This window comes from Papio anubis, chromosome 11, assembly GCF_008728515.1.
Source record: "Papio anubis isolate 15944 chromosome 11, Panubis1.0, whole genome shotgun sequence".
Taxonomy (NCBI): Eukaryota; Metazoa; Chordata; class Mammalia; order Primates; family Cercopithecidae; genus Papio; species Papio anubis.
This window is the reverse complement of record NC_044986.1, coordinates 58,564,348-58,590,255: the sequence shown is the minus strand read 5'-3', so window position 1 is coordinate 58,590,255 and position 25,908 is coordinate 58,564,348. Positions and strand designations below refer to the sequence as shown.

Genomic DNA, 25,908 nt, shown 5'->3' with positions numbered 1-25,908 from the left:
AGAGGTGCTTTAGATTTAGAATTTCAGAATATTTGCATTCTACTTACCGGTTCAGCAACCCTAATGCAGAAATATGAGAACCGAAATGCTCCAACGAGCATTTCCTTTGAGCATGACCCTGGAGAGCACTCAAAATGTTTTGGATTTTGGAGCATTTAGAATGTCAGATTTGGCCGGGTGCAGTGGCTCATGCCTGCAATCCCAGTACTTAGGGAGGCTGAGGTGGGCAGATCACCTGAGGTCAGGAGTTCGAACCAGCCTGGCCAACATGGTGAAACCCCCCCGTCTCTACTAAAAAGACAAAAAAAAAAAAAAAAAAAATTAGCTGGGCATGGTGGCAGGCACCTGTAATCCCAGCCACTCAGGAGGCTGAGGCAGGAGAATCACTTGAAGCGGGGAGGCAGAGGTTGCAGTGAACTGTGATCACGGCATTGCACTCCGGCCTGTGCAACAAGAGCAAAATTCCGCCTCAAAGAAAAAAAAAAAAAAAAAAGGTCAGATTTTTGGAATAGGGATGTTCAGCCTGTAATATACATTCACCTATACAATAAGAAACCATGTCTTTGATATCATCAAACTGCCAAATCTGTGCCCAGGATATCATCAAAGTGCCAAATCTGCCCAGGATATCTGTGGCTATAGAGACAAAGAATAACTCAGATGCTTTTAACAAAGAAAGTTTTGAATAATATCTTTGGCCCAGCTTAGTGAAGGTACAGAGAGCCCAGAAACCCAGGCTTCTGAAGCCTCAGCCGTACCAAGGACAGCTTCTCACCCCAGTGCACCACAGAACAAGCAGAAGATTCTGACTCTACTCCCCACTCTCCCCTTCTTGCTTGCACACCTGAGTTTCCTCCTTTAGAACAATGAGAAATACCATCCCCAGCCCAGATCTCACTCTCTCCACTAAGGCTGCACTACAAAAACAGCGTAGATCCTCATTTCCCTTCTTACACCACCTTAGTTCCCTCCCTCTCTTCTCTTCCCTCTTTTTCTCATTACCACCTCTAGAGAGCAGTGAAATTCCTAGATTAGTATGTAAGTTTCTTCTTTCTAAGGTGACTTACAGCATTAAGAATCTTCTTTGCTATGGAAAAATTTCCTTTCCCTCACATTTAGTGCCTTTGCTGAAATAATGTTTTGGCATCTGTATCTTTCCTTCAATTCCCTTGAGCATTTATGTTCTTGTTCACCTGGCTGATTTCTAAAAATATAATATGCTTACTCAGATATTGTATCTTTATGCTCTGAAAAATGGTGTCGAATTAGACACAAAGTGACCTACTATCCCATCTGTCAAAATCACTCACACAACTGTTCAAATGGAAGGTCATGAAACAGCTTGGATAATCTTATTTTAAGTGTTGCATTTATGTCCTGCAGGTTGCTAAATCAGGACTAGCAGTAATTCATTTAACACATATTTGCTGGGGTGCAGAACTTACTGGTACTGAGGAAACTGCTGTCAGTGAGGAGGGGGACACAATTACCAAATAAATAAATGAATATAATTTTACATAGTGCTAACTACCTCAGGCTGAATATCCCTAACCCAAACACCCAAAACCCAAAAGCTCCAAAATGTGAAACTCTTTGAGAGCCAACATGACCCTCCAAGGAAATACTCACACTGGAGCATTTTGAATTTCTGATTTTGGATTAGGAATGCTGAACCAGTAAGCTGCATGCAAGTATTTCAAACTCTAAAAAAATCTAAAATCTGAAACATTTCTGGTCCCAAGCATTTCAGATAAGGTATATTCAACCTGTATGACAATGAAACAGACTGTTATAAGAAAAAATGGTCTACAGGGTGTGCACACTGTCTCCTAATGTGGCTGACTATGGTTCAAAGCAGAGTTTAGAGTACTATACAAGGAAACAAGGGGAAACCATATCTGCCTAATCCTTTCAGAAATCACATACCTCATTCTTAGTCTTCCTTGGGCAACGTATCCTCCTTCCAACCCTCACACAGTTCCCTCACCACAGCCTGACCATGCCCCACTCATACACAGCTCTCATCTCTAAATTTCTTGCTATATTCTAACTGCACTGTATTTTATTTGAATTAGTCCATTTTTCCTTCGGTACAGCAAGTCCGTGAAGGTAGATCATATCATATTTGGAATACAGAAGGTACAAACATAAATATTTATTAATTTCCCATTTGTGTATGTATATATGTATGCGTACATTTTTGTGCATGTACTTATGTGTGTATATGCATGCATGTACATGTATAGGTACATTTGTTTGTGGTGCACACATATACACAGTCATGTACTACAAAACTATGTTTTAGTCAATGACAGACTGCATATATGAGGGTGGTCCCATAATATTATAATAAAGCTGGAAAATTCCTATCACCAAGTGACACCACAGCTGTTATAAGGTCGTAGCACAATGAATTACTTGTTTGTGGTGATGCTGGTGTAAACAAATCTACTGTGCTGCCAGTCACATAGAAGCATAGCATATACAATTATGTACAGAGCATAATACTTGATAATGACAATAAATGACTATGCTACTGGTTTGTGTATTGACTACACTATACTTTTTATCTTTCTATTTTAGAGTGTAGCTGTTCTACAAAAATAAAATGTTATCTGTAAAACAGCCTCAGGCAGGTCCTTCAGGAAGTATTCCAAAAGAAGGCGTTGTGACCATAGGAGATGACAGCTCAGTACACGTTACAGCCTCTGAAGACCTTCCAGTGGGACAAGATGTGAACAGGAATATTGATAATCCTGGCTCTGTGTGCATTTGTGTCCTAGATTTTAACTAAAAAAAAAAAAAAAAAGCTTAAAAGAAAAATTTTAAAATGTAAAAACAGAAAAAAAACTTATTGAATAAGGACATAAAGAAAATATTATTGTACTTCTCTGGTATAAAAATAAGCACATAGGGCCGGGCACGGTGGCTCACGCCTGTAATTCCAGCACTTTGGGAGGCCGAGGTGGGCGGATCACCTGAGGTCAGAAGTTCAAGACCAGCCTGGTCAACATGGTGAAACTCCATCTCTACTAAAAATATAAAAAATTAGCTGGGCATGGTGGCGGGCACCTATAATCCCAGCTACTCAGGAGGCTGAGGCAGGAGAATCGCTTGAACCCAAAAGGTGGAGGTTGCAATGAGCCGAGATCACGCCACTGCACTGTAGCCTGACAACAGAGCAAGACTCTGTCTAAAAAATAATTAAGAAAAAGCACATAGACCAATGGAACAGAATAGACCAGAATAGAGAACACAGAAATAAAGCCAAATACTTACAGCCAACAAGGCAAACAGAAATATAAAGTGGGGAAAGGCCACCCTTTTCAACAAATGGTACTGGCATAATTGGCAAACCACATGTAGAAGAATGAAACTGGATCTTCACCTCTCACCTTATACAAAAATCAACTCAAGATGGATCAAGGTCTTAAATCTAAGACCTGAAACCATAAAAATTCTAGAAGACAACATCAGAAAAGCCCTTCTAAACAATGGCTTAGGCAAAGACTTCATGACCAAGAACCCAAAAGCAAATGCAACAAAAACAAAGATAAATAGATAAGACTTAAACTGAAAAGCTTCTGCACAGCAAAAGAAACAATTAGCAGAGTATACAGACAACCCACAGAGTGTGAGAAAATCTTCGCAATCTATGCATCTGATAAAGGACTAATATCCAGAATCTACAAGGAACTCAAACAAATTATCAAGAAAAAAAAACCCCATCAGAAGTAGACTAAGGACATGAATAGACAATTCTCAAAAGAAGATATACAAACGGCCAACAAACATATGAAGAAATGCTCAACATTACTAATGATCAGGGAAATGCAAATCAAAACCACAAAGTGATACCACCTTACTCCTGCAAGAATGGCCATAACAAAAAAAAGTTTAAAAATAGATGTTGGCAGAGATACAGTAGAAAGGGAACACTTTTATACTGCTGGTGGGAATGTAAACTAGTACAACCACTATGGAAAACAGTGTGGAGATTTCTTAAAGAACTAAAGTAGAACTACCATTTGATCCAGAATCCTACTACTGGGTATCTACCCAGAGGAAAAGAAGTCATTATATGAAAAAGATAATTGCATATACATTTATAGCAGGACAATTTGCAAATGAAAAAATATTGAACCAGCCCAAATGCCCATGCCTATTAATCAACTAGTGGATAAAGAAATTGTGGTTTATATGTACTGTGGACTACCACTCAGCCACAAAAAGGAAAGAAATAATGACATTCTCAGCAACCTGGATGGAATTGGAGACCATTATTCTAAGTGAAGTAACTCAGGAATGGAAAACCAAACATCGTATGTTCTCACTCATAAGTAGGAGCTAAGCTATGAGAATGCAAAGGCATAAGAATGATACAATGGACTTTGAGGACTTGGGGAAGGGGTGGAGGAGGAAAGGGTGGGAGGGGTGTGAGAGATAAAAGACTACAAATTGGGTACAGTGTACACTGCTCGGGTGATGGGTGCACCAAAATCTCAGTAATCACCACTAAATAATTTATTCATGTAACCATACACCACCTGTCCCCCCAAAACCAATAGAAATCAAAAATTAAAAAATAAAAAAAATTTTAAAAAGAAAATATTGTTGTACTTCTATATCATGTTTGTGTTTTAAGCTGTTATTACAAAAGAGTCAAAAAATTAAAAAACAATTTAAAAGTCTATAAGGTAAAAATTTTATAGTAAGCTAAGGTTAATTTATTATTGAGAGAAAAGTTTTAAACAAATTTAGTGTAGCCTAAGTGTACAGTGTTCATAAAGTCTACAGTAGTGTACAGTAATGTCCTAGGCATTCACATTCACTCACCAGACACTCACTGTCTCACCCAGAGCAAATTCCAATCCTGCAAGCTCCATTCATGGTAAACGCCCTATACAGCTATACCATTTCTTACTTTTTATAATATCATATTTTTACTGCGCCTTCTCTTCTTCTCTGTTTAGATACATAAATACTTATCATTGTGTTCCAATCACCTACAGTATTCAATACAGTAACATGCTGTGTAGGTTTATAACCTGGGAGTAATAGGCCAAACCATATAGCCTAGGCACGCAGTAGGTTATACCATGCAGGTTTGTGTAAATATACTCTATGATGTTCACACAATGACAAAATTGCCCAACCACACATTTTTTAGAACGTGTCACATTGTCAAGCGACACAACTGGATATAATCTTGCATGTACATATCTAACTAGAAGAGCCAAAATGCTACCCAACTTTTGATTACATTATTTGGCTTGATGAGAAATAATGACTGGCTATGTCTCTTTAAAAAATGTTCAACTTTCAAGCTAAAAAAATAAACTAAGCAAAAGAGGTGAGCAAAAACAATTTTAAAAGAGAGAATGAATGGGCTTCCTTTCTTCCTCCTTGCCCTCCATTGTTTCCTCTCTTTGAGATTCCTCTTGACTGAGTATCGGAAGATTTCATACATTTCTTAGCTCTGGATGACTTATAATTCTAAATATGAAAGTGTCAATGCTAACATTTTAATTTTAGAATTCCTAACCATCAAAGTCAGGTGATGCTCAGATAAGTTAAGAGGCCAAAACAACTTGGAAAGCACTGAATCCAACCCCTTCATTTTACAGAACTACAGGCCCACGAAGACCAACTATCTTGCCCAGTCAGAAGCAGGGTAAGAATCAACCAGAAGCCAGGTATTTTTAGGCCTTTTCACCTCACATCTGGGTACTATAACCTCATGCCCCAACCCTCTCTTGAGAGGGCAGGATGAAAGAAGATGGCAGAAAGAAGCTCAGATAGTCCCTCCAGCCACAGCTAATCAAGGCTGGACACTCTCATGGTTTCCCAAGGAGGCGACGGAGAGGGATCAAGGTGTGACGTGACTTCCCCCTTAGAAGCGTTTCACGTAGAAGACCACAGACATCCACCCAGAAAATAATAAATATGATACATGGATGAGACTGCTTTGAATATAGTGCCTCAAACCTCACAAATGTAACACACTTCCTTCCAGTCTCTTTTTGTTCTGGAAAGTTCTGGGGCTTATATCACTGAGCTGCGCTAAGGCCAAGTGTATATGATTACAGCAAGCACCATGTAGGATTTATTCATTTCTTTCCGTCCTTCCTCTCTGCTGTTCCTTCTTTTATCCACCTGCCTTTCATCTCATTCCTTCTTCTGGACAATGAGTTTTATTATTTAATCATGTTGCCTTTTCACCCTGGCTTCCAGAAAGCTCTAAGTAAACTTTTTAATCAACCAGTAGCAACCTTGCTAATCTTTTGATTAGCATAAATGTTGTTGCCTATTTTTCTTTTCCTTATAATAGAGCCCATTTGCTGCGGGGGTGGAAGCAGTAAGAAAAAAAATCATTTAAAAATCTTCTAGGAAGGAAGGAAGCATAAATAAAGTTCAATAAGTAATGGAAATGTTATAAATAAACTGCTTTGGGGCATCCAAAAATCTTTCCTTGGCTTTGTTGTAGGGAACTGTAGAGAGGGCAGATATGACCACCTGCCCCCGCTAGAGTATGGTTATTTGTACCTCCCTCTGCCCTCCAACGAGACCAAGGGAATCCTGATCAAGCCACTTATGAGAACCAGGATCTTTATCCACATCCAGGGATCTCATCTGGGCTCTAGGCATTTCTTAAACTCCTGAAACTATATGCAAAACTGTATGCAGAAATCTAACCTAGAACTATCACCTGTGAATCTTTCAGTCTTTTTGAAAATCTATATGAAGAATTTTAACCTGTAGAGACTGTTGAACAGTGTTTGCCTCCCTATTAAGAAAAAAAAAATGTGTATGTGGTTTGATTTTACTTTACTGAATTCATAAGATTCTCTTGAAGAGCTCCAAAACATGATAATAACTTCTGAGCTACTTGAACATCAAAATTGAAATGAATGATTTCTTTGGATACTTCATCTATTTTACAAATTTAAAAATATATATATATTTCTACCAACTCAGCATGGTGTGGAGTGGGAGGGTGAAGAGGGACTGGAAACGGCACATGCAGCATTTACCTTATTTCCAGGCGTCCTGGACTCCCAGGTAACATTTCCACAATATAGGCATGGCCCAGGCAATACTCTCAAATGATGTGTAGAGAGTCCCTGCAAGTCACCCAGCTCCCTTTTCTCTGTCCTCAGCCCATTCTCACCAAGCACAGGGACCTTACACTTGGTGGCCGGTCCAGGGTGACTCACCACGTGCCCGCTGAGGTCACGGCCAAAGCCAGAGGCCTGCTGGCTCTGATAGTACTCGAGCTGCTTCTCTGCCAGTTCTACCCGCTGTAACAGATTCTCAATAAAGTCCTGGAGCCGGGCTTTCCCTTGAACCTCCTTCTCAGCTGCCGCTTCCAGGAAATGGTTGAATGTGACAACTTCTCTGTAAGGCAAAAATGTCAGAACACAAAATGGAAATATGAGGCAAGGAATTCACTCATTCAACACATATTTATTGAGTGCCTACTATTTGTCAGTTACCACCCTAGGCAGTAGTACTCCATGGCAATGACGAAAGAGGTAATCACCTCTTGGTGATTACATTTAGAGACTGTATTTTAGTAGAAGAAGATAGTCACTATAAAACATACAAATAAATATATGTCAGATGGTCATAAGTGCTAAGAAAATTGAAACTGGGTGCAAGGGGACAGTGACAGAGGAAGGAAAGGAGTGAATAATATTTTAAAAAGCAAAGTTAGAAACGACCTTTTGAATGGGGTGACATTTGAACGGAGACCTGAGGAAGAAGCCAGGCAGGTGTTTAGGAAGAGCAAATCAGGGACATGCAGATGGGTATGAGGTACAGTAAGGGGTTATATGGAGGAGGGAGCCAGGTAGGGCCTCACAGGTCACTGTGAGACTTTCGGTTTTATTACAAATGAGATAGGAAACCATTGGATGCATTGTTTTTAAGACAAGCTCTGACTTGGATTTTTAAAGGCGATTGAGAGAGAAAACTCTACAGAGAGAGAAAGTATAGGAGCAAGAGACCAAGCTAAGCACCAAAACAGCACAGCAAATGAGTCATCTTGTCCAAAAGTACATTTTTCAGCTAAGAACAAAACAGCCCATACAGCTACCATGAGGTCAACCCAAAGACCACCAGGAAAACTATTCTAATGCTGACATAAGAGAAGCAATGCATGGGTTGCCCTCCCGTAAGAAGCTGAGCAAAATACTTCAACTACATAATTCACAAATAGATTACAAATCCAGAAAAATTCTAATAACTTTCTTACCATCTTATATTTTGCTTTCTTTTTTTTTTTTTTTTTTTTTCTGTTGAGACGGAGTCTCGCTCTGCCGCCCAGGCTGGAGTGCAGTGGCCGGATCTCAGCTCACTGCAAGCTCCGCCTCCCGGGTTCACGCCATTCTCCTGCCTCAGCCCCCTGATAGCTGGGACTACAGGCGCCCGCCACCGCGCCCGGCTAGTTTTTTGTATTTTTTAGTAGAGATGGGGTTTCACCGTGTTAGCCAGGATGGTCTCGATCTCCTGACCTCGTGATCCGCCCGTCTCGGCCTCCCAAAGTGCTGGGATTACAGGCTTGAGCCACCGCGCCCGGCCTTTGCTTTCATTTTTAATGGAAATATGAAAATAGTATTTTTTTCTGATTTATAAATAAGCTCTTTATTTAAAAAATTCAAATAACCCATTAGAAATATAAAAAAGGAAAGATCACCTGAAACTCCATTATCGTGAGACCACCACCATTATCTTGTTAGCCATCCTCATGAGTATCACACTCATCCCCAAACACACCCACCCAAGCACACATACACACATTCACAGTTTTCCTTCTTTTCCTACCTTGCCCTCAACTCTCAATTCCCCTCTCTCCACACCCTCTTTCCCAGGCCGAGGACCCAGTAATCACCACTATGAATAGGTGTATATTGCCAGAGTTCTCTCCACCATATTGTCTTCACTTAATAAGAAGCCATGAATATCCTTTTAGTCATCACCCTTGTATGTTCTGCCAGTCCCCCTGGAGCTAATGAGTTCCATAATTTTACTATCTGTTGGGTAGTCTTTCCTTTAGGCGTCTCCAAAATCTCTCTCAATCTTCAAGGAACGTCCTCTCATTGTTTTTGCCATGTTTAACTTACCCAAGATTCTAAAGACTCTACTTTCTGTCCTTTCAGCTCTTTCAATTTTGATTCGTGAATGCTAATTTTTGTTTATCTAACCTCATTCAGTTGTTCTAGACAGTCAATTAAATTCATTGGCTTCTCTGCATCTTCTCAACCTCCACTTGATCTTTATTTTCCACTGAGCTCTATAATTCTCTTGAGAGTAGAACTTCAGGGAAGTCTGGTTCAGGAAGTCAGAGTTTTACATAAGATCTTTGCAAAACAGCTGGCAGTGACTTCCAGCTCTTTTCTTCTGTACTACCAGTCAGTGTGCCACTTTTACAATTAGTCATGATTTTTCTCTCACAAATATATTACGCCACACTTGGCCATACTGAAACTTATTCTGACACTTCCTATAGAATCACACATCTCTATGAAACTTTGGGAATTACATATTTATAAAAACAGATAACAGGTTGGCTCTAATAATGATTCACTCAAAGAAATGCTAGTGATACCAGTCCCCGTTTTTTCTAGTTTCCTATCCAGGATCAAACATAAACCCTAACTCCATAATAATTTCATCATCTTTCAGTAGCTAAGAAATATCCACACAGAAGAAATAAGAGTCCCTCTGGAAAAGAATTTTTTCAATCATCAAGTTTCAAGTTTATTTCCAGATGTTTCCATATTAGCCCTCCATAGAAGATGTGTACTTTTCAAGGTCTTCATTATTCAGGCCATGAACACAAGCCAATTTTTAAGCCCTACCGTCATTCACTTTGATCTGTCCTACCTGAGCCACAAACCTTAACTAGCAGCAAAGGAGTGGCAGGCCCATGTGAATGCATTCCCAGCCCTTTCGTGGTTCTTGCTTATGATTTAGGTCCTTTGGGATGGAGTATTCTGGAAATGCACCACAGGAAAATACTTCTTATTTCCAACATTAAGGCTTCAATTCATTTGGTGTCTGAGAATCCAAATTTCTACAAGCCTGTTGTAGAGGTTTCCTGGGTGATATTTAGGATAACTAAATATCACTCCAAACTGTACTTATAGGGCAAACAATCAAAAGTTTTTTTAAAAAGTACCATTTTAAAAAATTCATTTTGGTCGATATTTCCTATATCTTATTATGGAAATCGTTCACATATATTAAGGAAAATATAAAAATTGACCTTTTGGAAGACTCAACTGGGCAGGGACAGAATCAGCTTTTGTTCTCTGTTCTAAGTCCGGCACTCAACGCACTTGTGTTTGACACACAATATTGAATAAGTATTTGTTGTAATTAATGTTTATAAAGGACAAGGAAGAAACTAAAAATGACCCAAAATCCTACCACTTAGAAGTAACTACTGTCAATACCCAGTATATTTTTTCCTGTCTTTTATCTCTGTGCACATTTGCTATTCCAGGACTCTCATGCTATGCAGTCTAGCATATGCAAAGATGGCAACATTTGATGGCTTAATCTCAGGGGATTAGCATCACAAAGGCAAGAGAACAAATTTGAATGCAACACCTTTTATGATTGTGGCTGTATTTTTAAATCACATAATATTTTGCCAGTGGTTCCATATGAAACTTTTAAAAATTAATATTAATGCTGATAATATTAATTTTTAATATTAATTTTAATACGCTCCCGGAATGTTATGCTATGTTATAGAAAAGAAGGATCTTTTTTCTAACTTCTCTCAACCAATTATCTTGTGCCCTGAAGCTGAGAAGTTAATACCCTCTGTATTTTTCAACCACCTGGCACAAACTGCTAACCTAATTTCAGTTTGTAGATGCATTACATTAACTAAGGTGGAAAAAAAAAAAAACAGTTAAAACAAGCTTGATGGTATACTATGATTTTGTTTTAAAAGACAGGTTAAACACAAGACAAAGACTGGAGTTCATCATACTGAGATTGTATAGGGTATCTTTGTTAGATGAAAAAGGTATCAAAACCAAGTGACTAATTGTGGAATATCATGTATGTACATCTCAGATCCACCTTTCATTTACCTCCTGTTTAGTCTGGATGAATATCCAGAACCACCTCTTATTTCCCCATAGAATCTTGGGGTTTTTCTGAATGGAAAAGAAAAGGGGTTAAACACATTGCATTTGTAACCTCTTTCAAAATTACACTTCAAACAATTAAATATCCATTCAAAGTACAAGACAGACCAACAGATTTCAAGGTAAGAAAGTACAAAATGTTCACTGATACAGTTTCAGATCCCACATTGCAATGACTCTTTAAGAAACTACCAACTGTCACATTTGGCACAGCATCAAAGCAAAATATCCACGATTATCTGAGAAGGCTATTAAAATACCCCTCCATTTTCCTACTACGTATCTGTGGGAGACTAGATTTTCTTCATCTGTTTCAACCAAATCAACAAATTTGCAACAGACTGAATGTGGAACTATCAAAGTCCAGCTGCCTTCTATGAAGCCACACATAAACTTTTAAAACAATACCGCTCTTTTCACTAAATTATTTTTGGGAAAACAGTTATTTTTCATAAAAATATGTTATTTACGTTAGCATATAATGGATACATGTAGTGAGAGAGTCAAACAATGAAAGAAGGAAATACTGAAATAAACACGTAATTGCAAAGCTAGTTAAATGTGACTAAGAAGAAGAGTAATATGATGCTATCGGACAGAACAGTAGAAGACTTGTGTGGTTTTATTTCTGGTTCTCAACCCTGTGACTCAGAATACAGTGTGAAAGCGGGAAGGCCAGATGAGAAGATAAGGGCCAACCTGAGTGAAACTCAATCAGGGTGTGGGTGCCGACCAGTGCTGGGGAAATTTAACTGATTCTAAGCCACTTCCGGCCCCATCTTTGACTTCTTCTTCATTAAAAAAAAAAAAAAAAGGCCAAATATTATTAAATCTGAGGTTTTAGTCTTCAATAGAAAACACGCTAATTTAAAGCAATATTTGACACTAAAAAAAAAAATACCAGTACAACATAAGAAACTGACCTTGAAGCTCATTATGATGCAGAATGATTTCCAGATCTGGAAATCTGTCAGACTGACAGGTATCCAGAAACCAACACAGTAGAAGAGGAGCAATGAGTGAAAAAGTCCTTTCCAGAGAGCCAAACCTTCAGTTAGAAAATATATCCATTCACACATGCATTCATTCATTTACGGGAGGACCATATGGTCTGAAAAATAGATAATATTATTTCATTTTTTACAGATGGAATCCTCTGTTACTTCTTCTGAGATGGGTTAAAGACAGGTTAATTCAGAAAAATCAAAGACATGCTATCATGTGACCAAGACACCCTAGAAGCACGTGCAGAGATTAATGGAAATATGTGTTCGCACACTGTGGTGCTCACTGCAATTTTGCATAGGCATTGAACTATACATTTTAATGAGTGACAACACGCTGATCCTATCATCTATTATAATCTACTATCCACAAACCATTTCTTACGTCTATTTTAACTTCCTTCATTTTTGCACTGAGCCATGCTTACTTTTGGATATGCTGTTCTCTCTGCCAGGGTCATTCCTCCTCCTCTTCCAAAGCCCCCACAATTAATTATCAATTAACTATTCCTCTAACCTCAGACTCTCTTGCCAGGGAGTATTCTCAGACACACGCCCAGGTGTACATGACATGGCCTACTGTGTTTTCCACAGAAGTTTGTACGCTATCACCATGCACATCACAATGAACCAGTGTGCCATTTCCCCATTTGACCATAAAATCAGTGAGTTCGGGACCTTGTGTGCTCCTTCACTGTCTGCAGGTACCCCCTGCACCTAACCTGAGCCCAGCACACAATACAGGATTAATGCATTTCTGCTGAATGCATGAAATGTGCAACTATATCTCTACTTGAAAATCGTTAACCAACACAGATATCCTTAAGTTTCTATTTTCCTTTTCCAGACAAGTACTGGAGCATCAAACCAATGAGTAACCTATGGGTACCTCCTACAGGAATAGGGGGTGGGATCTAAAACTGATGCCTCTCTTCTATTCTTAAACACTTTAACATCAGCTTCTCCTCCCAAAGGCAAAGCTCCACCAAGTTATTTAAATTTCATTTTACATGACTGATTTATGAACCTCTTCAGAGGAATATGAAATGGTAAAAATACCTCTGGCTAAAAATAGTCTAGCTATTGATCACAGAGCACCTCAGACAGACCATAATGTCAACCACAAGGCAAATCCCAAAGCAGGAGTCGACCACCTCTGAGCACAGGGAGCTTGGCTGCAAACCCATAGCACGGAGTCGGCTCCTGCCCTCTCTTTGGGGCACCACAGGCCTGAATCTGCAACAACTGCATGTCTGGAGGCATGGCCCATCTCTACTCTTCTTGGCCCTTACCTCTAATGAGAAAATCAAACTATTCTCATTGGTTGTAAGTTGACCAATACTATATTCTGAGTCCCAAGGGCATAGAGTGGGGATGTGGTAGGAGGCAGGGGAGTGGAGAAAAGAGAATATGCAGAGACAGAAATCGAAAACTTCCTGGGTTTCCGAATTTTACCATGTGCCAACCCTGAGAGGGTATGCTTGACACCTCGTTTATTCTGTATGAGTTTGTAAGTCTGCAAGAAACACAGGCTGAAAAGAGGGGACCCCATTTATATGCAATGTGGAGCAAACAGACCCTTCACCACACCACTGACCTCTATATCCAATGTGATGTTTTTCTTGGCCTGCTTCCTAGCTATGAATCAGTCTGGACACTACATTGCCTAGTCACTGCTTTAGATGATCAAAAAATGGGAATGAATTAAATGGCAAGAGGATTTAGTCGTGCAAAGCAAGTTACCAAATCAGATTTGCCTTTTAAAGGCCAGCATTCCAAGGTCAGTTCTGGATAAAAACCTAACTGGGCATTACCTAGCTCAGGCCAACCCCTCTATGTCTCTTTTGTCACACCCCCTAATGACTTGTTTAACATCAGTTTTCCCTTCTGGTTTATAAGGTCCATGAAGGCAGGAACTGGACGCATTTGGTTTACCATCCCATGGTCGGAACCTAGATCAGTATCTGCTGCTCAGCAAACACTCATAAAGATTTGTCTTCTGCATGGCTTTAGGCTGGAATGAGGCAAATGATGAAGGAGAAAGGGAAACAGATTCTATGTGTCACTGCCTGCAAGGGAGTAGGATGGAAATTAGAGATGGAATCACAAAGAGGCCTCTCATTGAGATCAAAGCCTAGCAGTGGCAAAAGCCCTACCCCGATTAAACAAAGACATCTGAGAGTCAAGTGAAAAGCCCTGGACTGGGTGTTCTGGAAGCTTAATATCATGACCACACTGATGATGCCACCCTTCCCCTGGCTCCCTACACCTCAGATGCCAGCTGACATTTTCTTTAATCACATCAGAAAAATAAATGATGTCACCATGGCAGCCCTCTCAAAATAGCAAAGAAGCAAGCCCATCCAAAATGGGCCACATTCAGTATTACATAAGTCTTGACGCTTTGGGGAAAAAAAAATCACATTTTCAGGAGTCTGGCTGGGACACAGTGAACTAATGGAAAAAGCACTCAGCAGAGAGACAGAGAAATTGGATTCCAGGTTCAGCTTTGCTACTAAATCTCTATCCTTGGGCAAGTCATTCCCCTGCTCTGGGCCTTATTTTCAGCATGTATAAAATGAGTGTGTTATCCTACAGGAAACAGGGGCAACCTTCTGGTTCTCAAATCAGAAATCACATGGTCTACCCAGGGGCCATCTCTAGCAGCCCTCCCTGATGCCCCTTCAAGGTCACTCTCTTCTGGCCATCAGTGCAAATTCAGCCTTTCCTCCTCATTTCCTCAGTGTGGCCTCTCCACACAGAAAAATCTGTTCTCTAATGTATTACCAACTTGAAACTGTGGCTTATATTGAGGCACTTCTCAAAACTCCCCTTGCATGTTCGTGGGTATCCCTTATTCTTCCTATACAGAGCACAGACACTTTAGGGAAAGACAGCAAGCATTTTATGTTCCCCCTCACACACCTCGCACAGCATTGGGCACATTACTGATGTTCAATCAGGACTTTTCAACCATATTGCAGAAAAGTATATATGTAAATTCTGTATTACTTTTATTACACTCAAATTTTCCAAACCCCATGGGACCAACTCAGCCAGCAACCTAGCTACTAATTCCATCCTTTCTTGTTAGGGATGCCTTACCGCAACGTTTCCAGGATTGATTTACCTGATTACAGGCAGCACTACCCAACAGCTCTGAATACTCTTCAATAAGTAAATACCTGTTTCACTAGAACTTTTAAAGTTACACTGACTTTGTCAAGACAATGAGCAACTTCTCTCCTGGGTTTGCACTCCAAAACCTGCAGATACCTTCTACGGGGATACAATGAGACCGACCAGTATAAAAGTGCAAAATAGTTGACCCTTGAACAATGCAGGGAATTAGGTGAACCAATCTCCTATGCAGTTGAAAATCCAAGTATAATTTTTGACTCTCCAAACATTTAACTCCTAATAGTCTACTGCTGACCAGAAGCCTTACTGAAAACATAAACAAATGATTAACACAGATTTTGTATGTTACATGTGTTACATACCTGCATTCTCAAAGTAAGCTAGAGAAAAGAAAATGTTATTAAGATACTCATAAGGAAAATATATTTACTACTCATTAAATGGAAATGGATCATTGTAAAAGAGGAGGAGAAAGAGAAAGGTTGGTCTTGCTGTCTCAATGGTGGCACAGACAATAAAACCTCTGCACTTAAGTGGAACTGCACAGTTCAAACCTGAGTCGTTCAAGGGTCAAGTGTATTCTCCATTCAGACAACCTCCTCTGCTATGAGTATATATGTACAACTTCTGCAATCTGGCTGATTTAGCCTATAGATGGCCTCAGGGCAGAAGCAGCCTTTGGGCCTTTTATTTTAACTTGAAAGAAAGGATTTTAAAAGTTGAAGGAAAAAATCCATAAGCAAAAGAAGCTTATGTGAATTTTAAATAATAGATGTTTACTTTTTTTGAAACCATATCTACTATCTGTGTTTCACAGGGTCCCTGGAGTGTAAGTCAATTGTGAATGAGACTGTTAACAACCTACTTTCTCTCACAAATGGGCCTAGGAAGCTCATATGGAAGTGTTTGGCAGGGGCGCACAACTCCTGGTATGGTCCTTGGCAAAATAGGGTCTTCCCTTATCTGAAAGGCCAACTCTTTGGTGGAAGGCACAGCTCTCTGAGGTAGTGGTTAGGATGGAAGAGGCACCTACCGCCCAGCTAGGCAGATGCAGTCAAATCAACCCAGTATTAACAGTGTGACAGGTGGGCAGCTCCTTCTGCATCCCCATTCAGAGGGCAGGGGCGTGGGGGTGGGGAGGCTAGACGCTGCAGACACTGAGGGCGCTGTCCATAGTCCCATTCTTAGACCAAGAGCTCCAGTGTCCTCCCTGGAAACAAGACTCTTTCAGTCCCATTTTATGTACAGAAAGAGTGACTATTTTAGACGTGAATACAGAAACTGATGGGACTGGCCCAAATGAATGTTTTAAAAAAATGAAGACTTGGTTTATGTTTAAAAGTTTAAGGCAATTTCCCTGCACTTTTATTTAAAATACTTTTTCTTTTCTTTTTTAAATATCATTGCTTTTTTCTGTTAGTCCAAAAATAACATATAAAAATCACCTTGTGGCTGGGCACGGTGGCTTATGACTGTAATCTCAGCACTTCAGTGGCTTATGACTGTAATCTTCAGTAGATCACCTGAGATCAGGAGTTCAAGACCAGCCTGGCCAACATGGCAAAACCCCGACTCTACTAAAAATACAAAAAAATAGCTGGGTGCAGTGGTGGGCGCCTGTAACCCCAGCTACTTGGGAGGCTGAGGCAGAATTGCTTGAACCTGGGAGGCAGAGGTTGCGGTGAGCCAAGATCATACCATGTACTCCAGCCTGGGTGACAGAGTGAGACTCTGTCTCAAAAAAAAAATCAACTCGTAATTTATCCTCAGGTATACTCACAAAAATGTGAACAAACATGTACAGGGGTAATAACCAAGGCACTATTTTTAATACAGGGAAAATGGAATAAAACTATGTATTCATCAATAGCAAACTGGTTAAATGGATCATGATGCATCCATACCATGGAATACTACACAACAGTCAAAAAGAGTAGTATAGTTCTGTATTTAGTAAACAAAAGATGCCTGAAATCTATTATATTAAAAATGAAAACAATTCAATGTGCAAGTGGCAGAACAGTATGTGTCACAATTTCATTTAGAAAAAATGGAATCTGTGTGTGTACAATTGTAGGCACACAGGAAAGGTCTGGAAGGGCATTTACGGAACTTAACAGTGGCTGTCTCTGAAGGATAGGATAGGATGTGCTTGGATTGCAGAAGCTATTTTTACACATATAATTCTGTCCTATTCAAGTTTTTCCATGTATTAGTTTTTCAGCTGGTGCTCAGGTGGCAGCCTTGGATTAACCATAACATGTAACTGACCCATGCATAGCCCACTTTTATTTAGTCAGATATTTTTAACAATGAAGCATTTTTGAACCCATCACTCCGGGCAACTACTACTCCAGATCTCATGTTCATTATTACTAGTATAATTAGTAAGTAAAATACAACAAATAAATAAGTTCAAAAAATTAATTTGGTTGCCTTTTAAACTCACTGCTCTTGAATAAAGCAAAAATTTTCAAATTTAATTCTAGGTCTCTCTTAACGCATAGAGTAACCACATCTGCCCTTTTTCCAACAGCATGGTGCAGGTCACCCTGGTGGCCATTAACGGGTCTAGACACTAACTTCCCACCAGGAAACACCAGAAACCGAAAGGGAAACATTTTTCATTAGAGATTATTTCCCTAGGAGCAAAGCAAGTCAGAGGCTGATTCAAATCCATCCTAACTACGTAATTTAAAAAATGTCTCGCCTGAACAAAAAATGTCTAGGCTTCCCTTCAAGGTAGAATGTAAGCATTTATGTGATAGCAAGTAAGATCTCTTTAATCTATGGAGTGTCTCAGGAAGTTTTAATTATTACATTTTAAGAGACAACACAAAATAGAAGAGTACCAGAGGGCAAAGAAAGGATGACATTAAATCAATCTCTATAATAGAACTCAAATTATTTGGAAACCTACCTTCTAGGATGTTTTACTCCATCAATTTTAATGTCCTTTGATTCCATGAATTTCTAAGCCTCTATTTAAAACGAAATCTGACATTCTGCATTTGAGAAATACACTGACTTGTTATGTGTACTTTTCTAGTTTGGGTTAAATTTATACTTACTGATAAGGAAATGCTTCTCTAAGTATGATGATTTCTTAAGCAATAGCTTCTATGATCTACAACTTGTGAAAACCAATCTCAACTCTTTGCAAGTGGGCAAAACTTAATCTGATACACATCATTTTCCAAAAAGTCAAGTCTCAAACTTAAATCATAGAAGTACAACAATATCAGAAAGTCTTTCCTCTAGGTTTCCTAATGTCTGCTTCTCTCAAATATAAATTAAATTAAATGGATTCTCAGCTACTAACATTTAATTAATCTGGGCAGATAATACAACATGGCAAATAAACCAAACTTATTTATACTGGAGAAACGTTTTTGAACTTAAGACAGCATCTTGCCCTACTGACTTTATAATACAGAAACTGTCAAGAAGATGAGCTCACTCAGCTCACTCTTTTTGCCTTCCCATTCAACTCACCCTTGCACGCCATTTGGTGCTAGGAATGGATCCCCCCATGGCTAGGCTGTGCTAGTCTTCTCTCTAAAAACATTATCTGTAGTTTACAAATTCCCAGCTGAGAAGGAATTAGATATTTGACTTTGTTGCTGGGTTGCAGACCATGCACACAGAGGGTAAATGATATCAAAGCCCTGCGCCTCCTGGTTCAACTATATCAATAAGAAATGCAATCAAGGCACCTGCAAATAGCAAAAATCAACCTTGCTTAGCATTTGTTTGTAAGGGGATTGGGGTGCTGCTCAAAGCAATGGGGTTAGCATCCCGTCAGCAACACTTACTCTTCTTTCCTAAGAAGCTCCTCCTCTGATTCTGTCAGGCGTTGCCTCAGTGCAGCTATCATTTCCACGGCCACGTCCACCTGTCTGTTCAGGGCCCGCTCTCGTCTCTGAACTTCCTGCTTTTTCTGAGTCAGTTGCACAAAAGCTGCCCGAACTTCCAATAGTTCCGCAGTTTTCTGGGCCAACTCTTTGGTGAGTTTATCAATTCTCTTCTCAATGGTCCTATCCACAGCCTCAACCATTCGATTGAATTTTTCTCTGACATGTGCCTCGAAAGAAGCTTTGGTGTCTGAGGTGGGCAGTCCGGGACCGGACCGTGGCCCATCCAGCGAGTCTGCACGGAGGTCCATGGCAGTGTAGGTCTGCACATAGGACACAGGCCTCTCTGCCACCACCTCAAATGGCTTCCTGTCCTTGGAATGTTCATGTGAAATGCTGTACAAGTTAACATAGCTGGGTTTCTGCTTTACCACGTTGCCACTGCTCTGCAGTTTTCCCGGTTTCAGGAGTTCTGAGGAAGTGACTAGGTCTGTGTCTTTGAGGGATGGAAAGACACTGCATTTTGTCAAGAGGGTTCTTTCTTCGTAGCTGTGACTGAACTCCAGATGGGCCCTCAAGGATGACAAGCTTCTAAATCTGGTATGGTCTCCACACCTCGGGCAGCGGAATGGCAGGCACACAGCAACATTCTCAAAGGACTCCTGCCAGGGATATCTGCTTTCCTCAAAAGCCTTCTGTTGCATTACTCTAAAAGTCCTGGGAAGGGGAAAATAGGTAGTTTACATGTCTGCTGAAAGGCACACTACTAAAATGATTGCTGCTTATCTCCATGACAGCAGAGGTTTTTTGGTTTCAAGTGACTTTTGCATAGAGCATTTCATGTTGCAATTAAAACCTACAGCCCATGGGCCAAATCCATCCACATCAATTTCTGCATTATTTACTGCTGCTGTATCAATTTCTGTATTATTTACTGTAAACCAAAATGGCAGTGGTAACTGAGACAGAGACTCTATGCTCCTAAAAGCTAAAATATTTACTACGTTTACAGAAAAAGTTTGCCATCTCCTACCTAGAATCAAAAAGGTGAGTAACATCCCCTCTTCACAGATGAGAACACTGGAGCAAGGAAGTAAAGCCATTAATCCAAGGTCAGATGGAAAGTGGTAGATCCAGAAGTGGAATTCAAGTTTCCTGCCCTCCTGAATTTGGCACACTAAATGCAAAACCGTGCCCCATTTTAAGGATACAATCCGAGACGCGTGAACACAAGAATATATGAAAACTCACGTGAATTGTCAAAATGGGTCCTAAGACAGCAAGCTCGGGACCTATCCTCAAGTACGGGAAAGATTACTCAAGCCATGCACAGTGGCATTAAGCCTACAATCAGCTGAACATTTTTCACCCTGAAATTTTTGCCTTTTTTTCCTTCAAGTATTGCTGTGACGACATAAACCAAAGTGCTTATCATAACAATAATAGACCCCATATGTGAGTTTTCCTGAAACCTGGGGACCCAATGTGTCAAATACCATTTGACATAAGTGGGGCCATGGCCAAGATTTTTATTATCATAGAGGGTTCTGGATGGATTTGTCTTGTCTCAGATGCTATTTTATATGACAACCTCTAGGGATGGTCAATGTGTGAACCAGCTAGGTATCAGCATACTCTCTTAATAACAGGAAGTTCTGGTTTCCTTGTAGGAATTTATTATCTTCACCCTAGCAACAGATGACTGTTGGCAACCCAATTCTGCAAGCAGTGCATATCTTCTATTCTTCCATGAATGGTTTCTACTTAAATGTAACAAGCATTGGACCCAAAATGAGGGAGCCCAGCTGGGGTCTTTGGGTGAAAAGAGTCCTCAACCTCTTCAAAAGCAGAGGTGCAAATAGTCCCCAGGTAGCGAGGCGGGCAAGGCTTCTAGGTGAAGCCTCTGACCCCCAGAGAGGGTAACCTCTCCCTGTGACGGGTACACCGGGGTGTTTAACCACTGGTTTTCTGGGAATGAGATGCAAACCCTGGCTTAGCACAGGGCCAAAGACGCTGGCAAGAGGTAAAGAAAGGGGAAGTCAGGATTCTAGGGGGGCAATGGGAAAAGGGTGGCATTTTGGATGGGAAAATGGGTAATCACACACTTCAGAGCACGCAGGCTTTTATGGGCCCAGGGGAAACCCCAGTCCACGGGGCTCATGGAACAGCCCTAAGTGACTCTGCCAGAGAAGGGCAGGCTGGCAATGACCCTGCCCCGGGGTCCCAGCTCTCCCCGCCCCCGCTCCGCTGCGTGCCAGCCCACGGGTGCCAGAGTGGATTCGTGTGCACACGAGTTCCTGCTGGTCGGGGCCGGGAAGCCGGCTCTCCCAACTCCCCGCCATGCTGCGGGCTCGGGGACCCCCTCCCCAGCCCTGGCCACCCCGGTCGGTCCCCTCCGCCGAGCCGCGGGCGCAGATAGCCGGCGGCCGCCTCTTACCCGACTTGTTGCTGCTGCTGCAGCCGCCGCCGCCGGTGCTGATGCTGCGGGAGCGAAGCGGTTTTCAGCAGAGCCGTAAATCAGACTGAGCCGGGCCGGCTCCCACCCCACGCCGCACCTCCGCGCCGGGACCGGCGGCGTCCAGGGCGGAGCGAGGCGCGGCTAGCCAGCGGGGGCGGCGCTCGCGGGCACCGGGGGCACCGCGCCGGGGGTGCGAGGGTTCCGGAACGCCGCGGCCCAGGGCTGCCACCTCCGCGGGGAACACCCTTGCTCTGCCCAGCTGGCGGGAGCATCATCTGCCCGCCCGCCACCCAGCCGGGAGCCCGATCCGACTCAGGATTACACTGACATCACTGCGAGAGATGCTGGGATCATTCCCCGGGGGAGGGAAGGGAAGACGCGTGTCAGCCTAGCAGTCGCGGCGCTTTCTGCAGGCCCTGGCAAGCTTTTTTGCACTTAGTTTAGGGGGAGCGGGAGAGTGTGGATGAGGATACAGCATAGCTGGGCATCTTCTTTGAAAATCTGCCAGTTGGAAGGCCTGGGTATTTAATTAGGACCTCTTCATCCCTAGCAGCGGGGCGAGAATGTCCCAAAATAACTAACTAACCCAGAGAGTACACTCCAGCCTTCCTAGGCAAGTGTCCTGAGGCTACGTTAACGGGCAAAACTAAATCTAGTAAAGTGCAGGGATTATGAACAAACAAAGCAACAAGATCCCCTCACCTACACCCCCATCTCTGAGGAGGATGCCCCCTTTCCCTGGAGAAAAGATTCGTCCTCCTAAAGAGAGGATGTCCTGAAGAGAAGACGGCAAATATTTCTTCTGAAGGACTCTGATGCCTCAGCTTGCTGAGTTTTCGCTTTTCTCTCTCTGTCTCTCTCTCTCTCTCTTTTTTAATCTGTTTTGGTTTGCCCCTACTGTAACTCCTGAAATGTGAAACCAAGATAAAAGTTACTTTTGGGTTTCCTTGTTCAAAGAAGATATTCTGTTCATCTGTAGACAGTTAATGCATCCTCTTGACTCCTCGGGGTGTCTTCTCAAGGCTTACTGTTACTCATTTCAACACCTGATTTTATTTTAACTGTTAAGAGCGCAACAGTTATCTTAGTTGAGATTTTGTTTTGTTTCTGACAAATGAAAACAAATGAATTGCTTTGTTTTTCACAAATGAATTATCACATCAAATGCAATGAAGATCCCAAGCTCTAGCATCAGACTTGATTCAAATCCTGGCTCTAGGGTTTGGGTCGAGTAACTAGACTTTTCTGTTCCTTCGATTCCTCGTCTACGAAATGAAGATAATCAGGACCTGCCTCTTAATATAGCGGTGGATCGAATGCGCTGATGATGATGGAGTTTTGTAAAAACGCTACCTGACCGGGACACACGCTGATAGTCAGCTGTTACCGTTGTTGCTACTTCATTTATAATAATTATTATTTCCATAAGAAAGGGGCCTGCACACCTTTAAAAAGCAGGAAGGAGAAGAGGAATTAATATGTACTAACTTCCACATAAATGGAGATAGGCTAGTGTTCTGGGGTGTGTTTGCTTTGAAAATATTATATTTCATTGAAGTTACTTTTTGACTCGCTCTCAAGACTATTCCAAGAATCAATTCATTTAGTAAAAACTTAAAGTCTGAAAGGTACACACATTGGAGTGGCAAGTTATCTCAGTCATCATGGGAGGCGCCTGCAGGTCAAGCTCTCACACCCACTGCCTTCATGGCAAAACACAGCTAAAGCGTGCTCTGGAGAGGAAAAGGTTTACGGTTCAGACTCCTCCCTTCCTTTTTTTTTTTTTTTTTGAGACAGAGTCTTGCTCTGTTGCCCAGGCTGGAGTGCAGTGGCGCGATCTCAGCTCACTGCAACTGCTGCCTCTCGGGTTCAAGTGATTATCCTGCCTCAACCTCCTTAGTAGCTGGGATTACAGGTGCCTGCCACCACCCGGCCAATTTTTGTATTTTCAGTAGAGATGGGGTTTTGCCTTGTTGGCCAGGCTGGTCTTGAACTCCTAACCTCATGTGATCTACTGGCCTCAGCCTCCCAAAGTGCTGGGATCACAGGTGTGAGCTACCGCGCCTGGCCAGCTCCTCCCATTTCTTAGACAGCTGCTACTCCTTTTTTTGTCCTAAGTTCCTCCCCTTTTAAATGAGAGAATGGAGATTTTCAAAGTCCTTTTCTCACCTTAAAAATATCATAAAATATTATCAAATAATTGTGGAGAGGTTATTCTATGCAGGGCCTAAAGCTGAGTATTGTGGGAAATTCAACTTTGGTCAACAGGCATTTAGGACCGTAAGTGGTTCTCAAAGTGTCACTTGTGTATACCACCAATTACCTCATTTAATCTTTGGACACCTGTGAGGTAGGGCGGACCTTGTGCACTCAGTTCCAGCCATCTTGGCATCCCTTTACCTAACAGCCCTGCTTCTTCCCGTCTCTGGGACCTCTTTATCAGGTAATGCCTACTCATCCCTCAGAGCTCATCCTAAGTATGCCCTCTCTGAGGAGGTCTTCCCTGACACTCCTGGACAAGGTTAGTGCATACTAGGAAAATTTATCACGACAGGATTTGTCACAGTAATTCTGTGTGCTGGGTTATGGGTGTAGTTGTCTCTCTAATATTTATGTCCACTGTTAAATTGTTAGCGATGTGAGTCAGGGACCCTGTCTGTCTTACTCTCCAATATATTCCCAGGACTTAGCACAGTGCTGATCAAAGTGCTCAAAAAATATTTGTTAAAAGAATGAATAATGAACAAATAAATCCCCTTTCTACATAGGAGGAAACAGGCCCAAAGAAGTTAAGTAACTTTCTCAAGATCACAAACGTAGAAAGCATTAGAGCCAGGATGGCAAACCCTGGGCTTTTAACTACTGTACTCATTGGCTTTCCAGTTTTTGATGAAGAAAATAAAGTTCTAGGAAGTAAAGTGACTTGCCTAAAGTCATATAAGTAATAAATAATAAAATCAGGATTAGAGTTCATGTCTTCTAACACTGATGTTTTTCTATGGCACATTATGCTGTTTTACTCTGCCCTCCAGGCACTTACAACTAGTGGGATGGGAACAAGGCATATATATATAAACTTATATATAAACATATATATGGCATATATATAAACATACATATATATGGTTAAAGGAATTAAATGGGAAGTGTCTGTAGGGCCTGACATCATGCCTGGCACATAGTAAATGTTCAATAAATGTTTGCTGAATTATTAATGATCATATCTCTCACCTGTAGAGTAATTACAATGGATCTTACTATACTAAACGTTTATGCACATATCCAGAGTTTCTCAAAGTGGGACCTATGGAGCTGGTCAAAATGCAGATGTCTGGAACCTTGACCAGGCGTGGAATCTGCAGGTGTGGATCTTGAAGATCTGCATTTTCACCTGTCTCTCCAGGAGACTCTCATGACCACTGAAGTTTGAGAAACACTCCGTTGTTACATTAACCAACGAGGCAGACATTGGCAGCCCTTTATGCACAAGACAGAATGCTGCTGGAGATGTGATGAATAGAGCTAAAGGTCATGCCACTAAGAAGCATGAGAGGTAGTAAGAATTTGAAGCTAATTCTGACTCCAAAAGCCTGAGCTCTTTCCGTCATGACTGTGAAAGGAAGGGTGGTGGAGAGGAAAAGAGATGGGCAGAAAGGAAGAATAGGTAGGAAAAGAGACAGAGGAAGAGGCAGAAAGGAAGCGAAGAAGGTGGGGAGGAAGGCCAAATGATTAATATAGAATACAGATTTCCTTGAGATGGGAAACAGCCCGTCAGGCTGGGGTGGTTGGAGAATCCCTGCTGAAAGACCTAGGAATTGAATGGAGATTTTTGAGCTGTCTTTCCTCTCCATTTATTAAATAACATTCACCCATTGTGGCCAGAAGGGCTGCCTTTCAAACACAGGTTTGAAAGGTTTGAACCAAATAGGCTGTTTAAATGTTTTGATCCATTTATTAAATATGTTGATTACATTTGCCAAAAAAACAGCCTTATGGGGACTGAACACAGACCCTCTAAGATTTGAATAAGTGCTCCAGATAAAAGGTCTGCAAGGGGAACCCAGAGTCAGATTCCTGCTACTTTTTCCATGTCTGCAGCAAACATCTGTGTGCAGAAGGAACCCCCTGGGTTGCAGAGCTAATAAGTGGCCTAAACATCAGACACAGTCCTTTGGAATCAGACAAATCATTTCTCACACAGAGTGTCAGGTAATTATGAAAATCCAGAGCTACACCACTTCCCAAGAAGGATATGATAAACTTGCTCCACACTAACTTTTAAG

The 25,908-nt window shown here is 41.3% G+C and overlaps 1 protein-coding gene across 1 annotated transcript in view; it reads right to left on the bottom strand.

Moving 5' to 3' along the window:
• Nucleotides 1–22,017, bottom strand: part of LOC101022586 (protein ZNF365) — a 28,631-nt gene extending 6,614 nt beyond the window's left edge. Inside the window, exons 1-3 of the mRNA XM_003903910.5 lie at nt 21,605–22,017; nt 19,129–19,884; nt 7,218–7,398 (exon numbers count right to left, since the gene is read on the bottom strand). Coding sequence (XP_003903959.1) covers nt 7,218–7,398; nt 19,129–19,871 — 924 coding nt within the window. The 5' untranslated portion in view covers nt 19,872–19,884; nt 21,605–22,017. The remainder of the gene's footprint in view (nt 1–7,217; nt 7,399–19,128; nt 19,885–21,604) is intronic.
• Between the last annotated feature and the right edge of the window lie 3,891 nt (nt 22,018–25,908).